This window comes from Loa loa, assembly GCF_000183805.2.
Source record: "Loa loa unplaced genomic scaffold supercont3.105, whole genome shotgun sequence".
Lineage (NCBI taxonomy): Eukaryota > Metazoa > Nematoda > Chromadorea > Rhabditida > Onchocercidae > Loa > Loa loa.
This window is the reverse complement of record NW_018108285.1, coordinates 117,328-123,314: the sequence shown is the minus strand read 5'-3', so window position 1 is coordinate 123,314 and position 5,987 is coordinate 117,328. Positions and strand designations below refer to the sequence as shown.

General features: G+C 35.8%; 2 protein-coding genes across 2 annotated transcripts; one reads left to right on the top strand and one right to left on the bottom strand.

Moving 5' to 3' along the window:
• Nucleotides 1-647: 647 nt before the first annotated feature.
• On the bottom strand, nucleotides 648-4,741 carry LOAG_11900 (translocating chain-associating membrane protein; the record flags this gene model as incomplete). Its single annotated transcript, XM_020448437.1, has 9 exons — nucleotides 648-1,541; nucleotides 1,966-2,122; nucleotides 2,268-2,411; nucleotides 2,646-2,756; nucleotides 3,199-3,323; nucleotides 3,455-3,567; nucleotides 3,760-3,966; nucleotides 4,354-4,426; nucleotides 4,601-4,741. The coding sequence occupies 9 exons, from the start codon at nucleotides 4,739-4,741 to the stop codon at nucleotides 1,491-1,493; spliced, it is 1,122 nt and encodes a 373-aa protein (XP_020301419.1). The 3' UTR covers nucleotides 648-1,490.
• Nucleotides 4,742-5,089: 348 nt separating this feature from the next.
• On the top strand, nucleotides 5,090-5,275 carry LOAG_11899 (hypothetical protein; the record flags this gene model as incomplete). The annotated part of the gene is made up of 1 exon (XM_003147416.1): nucleotides 5,090-5,275. One exon carries the CDS (start codon nucleotides 5,090-5,092, stop codon nucleotides 5,273-5,275), a length of 186 nt encoding a protein of 61 aa, XP_003147464.1.
• Between the last annotated feature and the right edge of the window lie 712 nt (nucleotides 5,276-5,987).

The window sequence follows — 5,987 nt, the reverse complement described above, 5'->3', positions numbered from 1 at the left end:
AAAAAAANAAAAAACAAAAACAAACTGATGTGAACTCCCGCATTTCCTTTAAACATTACAAAAATTTTACAAACTAAAATCTTACCTGTTTCAACGGGATATGATTAAAAACGATGCTCAAGATTGAAAGCCAAACTAGCAGGGTATCATATAAAACGTTTATATGGTTTGCTAATTCCAAAATGTGAGGTATTGTATCCGCAAATAGGTATAACATTTAAGGACTGCTTATTGGTATTATTAACCTCTTAAGATGGGTTAGTTCTCGACATTGAACCTCGAGCATCATTGAATATTTTCGAAGATTTTACATTATCGAAAGTTAGAACAGACTCGGATTTGTGATTTCGATAATGTCTATAAGTGTCCTCATGTGTAAATATTTGCCAATTTGTCATGTGTACAGGGAACACACCCTCCACACACTTAAAGTTTGAGACAGTTTCAGGATGTATTTCCGACTTAAGTTTAAGGGAGAATAAAGTATTAAAAATCTATTGCAGATTGACCGACAGCGGTTTTGCTAATAAACGACTCACTAAAAGAACCTTGTATGTAGGGATTATCGTAAGTTTGTGCGAATCAACTCAGCCACTACCATCATTCTATTCAGCTCGTCTCACCATTTAGTTTCTACAGTATTCTGTTCGCATAACAAAGTTTATCAATAATTTACTACAACACAACAGACTGACTGACAGCATCCGTACAAATTTATAAATTAAAACAAAATGACCAATCAAGTAACCGAAAGATGAAGACATGCTAAAAATAAAACGTAAGACAAGCAAAGGTTCAAATCACAACAACGTGGACGGAGGAAAGTATGAATTAACGATAAGAAAAAGAAATCCAATAACTAGCAATGAATCACAACTTGAAACAGGTGATGCAATATATTACAATTTGAAAGATAATTTTAATATAATGCATTCATATTCTGTGTTACCTGAAATACGCTTGCAACTGTTAAAATATATTTGGACACAGTAGGATCTCAAATCCTGAAGAAGTATGGAAGTTCCAAAAGGCTCAGAAATTAGGCAAATTCATAAGCATCATTTTCATAATATCGTTGACAGATTTAAATAGGGATGATGTAAGAAGTTAAAGTAGAGGAAAAAAAGAATCAAGAAATAACAATTAGCAGAAAGATACAACAAAGAATATGGTTGAGGTGATTGAGCCAGCTGCTATATCTGGACCTCATATTCTTTCACCCGTTTTTCCCTAACCTAAAAGTTTCGTCCAAAGAACAATTAAAGGAATGAAAAAATATTCGAAAAAGTACTAATCATAACCTAGTGTATAGATAAGGAGGTTGTTATGCTTTCAAGCACAACTAAAATTATTTGGGGACAAAAACGCTTCCTCAATTCAGAGAAATGTATCATTATATGGAGTAATTGTGCCAAGAACTTCCGTTCGATTCAGTAAAACACATACTCCTGCTGTTGTTCTGCTTAATGACCTGGTCATCTCCGAACAGTTTAATTGGACTTCTTACGGGAATGTTGGTCAGCTTCTGGCAGATCGCGTACCTGCAATCTTAACTAATGTATTATTCGTAACATTTTTATTAGTAAATAAAACGTAGAACAGTAATGTTACTTAATTATCCGTCAACGTCCGTCAAATAGTGATTCTAGCTTTTTGACAGATCTACCCAGACATTCAGAGGGATTGTCTAAACTATTCAAATAATTAGAGCAGTGATTCGACGGTTAGCATTTTGACCCGCCATCAGGATATTCCTGCATACACTCGCAGTCACTGGATAAGATCAAAATTCCAAACAAGTCACACCATTCATTTTATATCAGTATCATCCCAGGTTGCTTAGAAATTCTAGAATAAATATACTCGCGTATTAGTTCAACTGCAGATTTTTTTTGCTGCTTGTTTCTCACAATAAGACATAGACACCAAATTTTGTGGTAACATATTTAGATGAATAAGACTAACATCGTCGTTTACATGTTTCCTTCTCTTCTGTTGGATTCTAGGTTGCTTGTCCATCTTAATCTTGCTATGTTTCTCTCGGTAACGACGTACTTGGAATAAAACAAAGTTCCAGAGCATATATAACTGTAACGCCAGGACGCACAATAAACTATTCAATCTGTAACAATAATATTTCTACTAACTTAAAGGTTATTTGCAAGTGCTAACTGCTCAGTGCACAGAAATATACAGAAAAATTAACATGCGAAGTTGTCGACTGAAATTAAAAAGACCATTTTGAGTTCTCCAGTAAAAGAACTTACCGGATGAACGCAGTGTTGAAATTTCCGTTCACTGGATCCACATAAGGAGTTTCATTGGAACGAAGCCCATACCATAATGTAAGTACAGCTAATACTGCACTTGCCAATCGTACTAGCACAAATACAATATTCCAAATTTTGAAACTAAATTTCTGTTGGTATGAATATATTAATGTAATCAAAATACAGATTTACATACTACAGAACACTACTTATTCCTGTCGCCTGTTGATATAAAAAGAAAAAAAAACAACATGAAGCAACTAGGAATGTCATTTCAACTACATTATTCTTTTAAACGAAACAGTGCCAAGAAGAGTAATAATTACATAATAACTACTTTAAACATACTTCTATGACAAGAAAAATTAAACGAACCCAGTCTTCGCAATGTTCCATTTTTCAGCAAAGTGAAATAGACGTGTAAGATGAAAAACATTCTGTGAAATATACTCCAGAAAAAGGAGGGCAAGAGCAAGTCGATTGAAGCTGTAAAGAAAATTACTGATAACGAAAACCGATACCGACACCTCTAACTTAATTTCATTGTAACAAAGAATACACAATTATCTTTTTATTTAACTGTCACTTCGCCTTTTCTCCTCAAAATCGTAGGAAGGGTTTGAAATCGAGCTGAGTAATATGTAAGATAGCTTAGAACAAAATTGTAGAGACAAACTTGGGTTGGTTTAAACCTGAAAAAATAAGGGAATGGCGCAATCCCTCCCAGAAAAGAGCTATAATTATGAGTAAATACTGAAATATCTAGTTTATAGAATAGCCATCCTATCAATTCAACCAGTTCTCATTAAAATCTATAATTTTTGTCAAGCCAAAAACACGGTGTACTTGAATGGAAATTCAATTGCTTTACAAGATTTAACGAGGACAAAAAGGAAAAACATGGTTGAAAAATATGTAAAACGTTTACTTCAAAGAATATGCTGCAATGGTGAAGAAAAGAAAAATAATTGAGTACAATGTTCGCGGCTGTATTTCATCTTTACGCACCTTTTGGAAATAGAATTCAGGGAACTGATGCAACCAGTAAGCAATCTGTAATATATCTTGAGCATATTCAAAATCCAAATGTCAAAAATTAGATAAAACAGAATAGATTTAGAAAAACTGCAAGCAAGTGGATGTCATTTACAAAGCCATAAAACTAATGTGCAAAATAATCATACTTGGAAAATAAAAAAAAGTTTCAGATGAAGTGTCATATGACGATGGACTTCAGGATATCCAATCCACAATTTGGTAAGGTCAAGATGCATTCGTAGATCATGCATTATGTAGCCTGTAAATTCCGTCACACAAAAGCATAATTAAGGTGAAATGTATGCTCGATGGAACACAAAAACGGTAACCTAAAATCTCTTCCAAAGATTGTATTTTCATTTAAGAGTGAAAATATTAAAGTCACGATTCCACAAAATATTAAGGCCGTTATTCCAAGAGAAATAGCAAACATCCAGAAAAAGTAACTTACCACTATGCACAACGGAATACAGAGTAAAAACGAATAGTTGCCCCGATTCAGCAAATTTACTCATCTTTGTTTTACTCAAATGAAGTTTCCGCTGCAATTTGTCCAACACATACTCTTGCAAAATAGCGTGAATAGTAATCCATCCAACAGCATAAAAAGCAACAGCTGCTACATCTTTCAAACCAGTCCGATAATAAGCTTGCGGTTCTACAAGAAAAAAGATAGTCCTGTATAATGAATACATTTAAAAACAGTTAAAAACAGTAAGTATATACTTATACAGCTTTCACCGATGTCTAAAAAGTAAATGACGGCTTCTGCACATGAAGATAAAATGGGTATCCTTAACAATTTCTTAAATACATTCGCAACGATGATAAAAGCATTCAAAGGGACTAAATCTGCATGGGTAGCAGGCATCGGCTGGACTCTAGTTTGAAAAAAAAAGCCAGTACCGCTTCCCAGAATCAATTACATATTTAACGCACGATAGCTAACAAGCAGCAATTAGCAGTTGCGGCATACTACTGAACAGAAAATCAAATCATCATAAGTAACCAATTTTTCTACTGTTTTGCTTAGAACACGACATACCGGAATCCAGGGTTAGCGAAAATGTATCATTGTACTGCGGAACAATGAAAATGCTTGCGAATGCCGATGTGCCCTATAAAATTATAGATTTGTCTGGGAACTACTGACTTGATACGTTAGTTATAGAACTATTTCTTCACGTAGTTTGATAGGAAAACTTTATCTAACAATGCAACTAGTTATGTAGCTCACAGTTACTTAACGAATATTTATCAACTGTTTTACTGATGTTTCGGAAAGGAATTACCTGGAAAAGAAGCCCAACAACAACGATCATCAACAAGCACGACATGATATCGCCATGATTTTGAATAATAAATTCATGGGAGAGGAATGGTGGTGAGGTTTTCTTGCCGCGTCCTCCCATTGAACGACGCAGTTCAACCATCACTGAACAGGTACAAGTTGCAAAGCAATATTTAATAATGCATCGAATCCATTTACAACGCGAAAAAACTTTTTAAACAACTCTTCCCAGGTATCAATTACCTTCGTATCCAGTATACCTTTCCTTCCTTTGCTTGAATCCCACATCAGAGTGTGAGAACCAATGAGTAGGAGGACGAAACCTAGATAAGCGTACAGATACTTCCCAAGAATTTGAGTCGGCTGGTATAAACTTCATAGCTCAACCAGCTATAGATTCCGTCGAATGACCCAACAATAAGCATGGAAGAATCAAGTCCACGAACTATCCATGTAATTGGGTTTGGAAAACGGATCTTCGTTAGTTGAAATGTCCATCTACATGCGTAGTATCCCACGTCACACACCATCAACCCATGAAACCATTAGCGCACCACCACCACCATCGCCACCACCACCACTGTCACCACCACCACCGCCAGCACCATCACCATCACATCAATGCCAACTCCAGCAAACTAAAGATAAAACGGAACGAATTTTTGTGACGCTATAAACCGCACCACGGAAAGCAGTAGTTGCAGTCCAATTACTGTAACTTGTCAGAATGCAGGCGGTAAATTTGAAAAGGAATGAAAATGAAATAAGAAAGGATGAAGTGAAGAACTGACCATAGGTGTTCGATGGGACGTGGGTAGAGAGGGAGCCATTAAAAAGCAACGATATAAATAGCGGAGAAAGTGTGGCCTGAAGGGGCGAACATTTTGCAACCTCTCCGATCATTTCTAACCTTCCGGATGATCGTTATCAGAGACTGAGACTGCTGCTGCTTCTGCTACTACTCCTATCATCTTCTCATTTGTCCTTTATTTTCCCTGTAACTCTCTCATGTAACAATGTTATTCCACTTCCACACTTACCCGATTCCTCAATCCCATCCGACCATTCTTCATTATTCAAAATCGATGCTTTCACTCGTGTTTCACGCATTCTTGACAGCTCCTTTCATCAGCAAATGTTTCTCGAAACAGTAGAATGAAGTGAAATGGTCATACGGAATGTATGCTTGGTGGGTGGGCCATCGTCGGGACTTCGTTTTGCCCCTTTCCCGAGTGAACGAATTCGAGTCAGTTCACTTTTTTCGCATTCAATAGTTTCGTTTTTTAAGTCTGACAATAAAGTTTAGCAAAATATGTTTTTAAGTTTGATTTTTTCGGAACAAAAATAATGTTTTAAAAGGAATATGTATATGACCACTACTTTCTTTG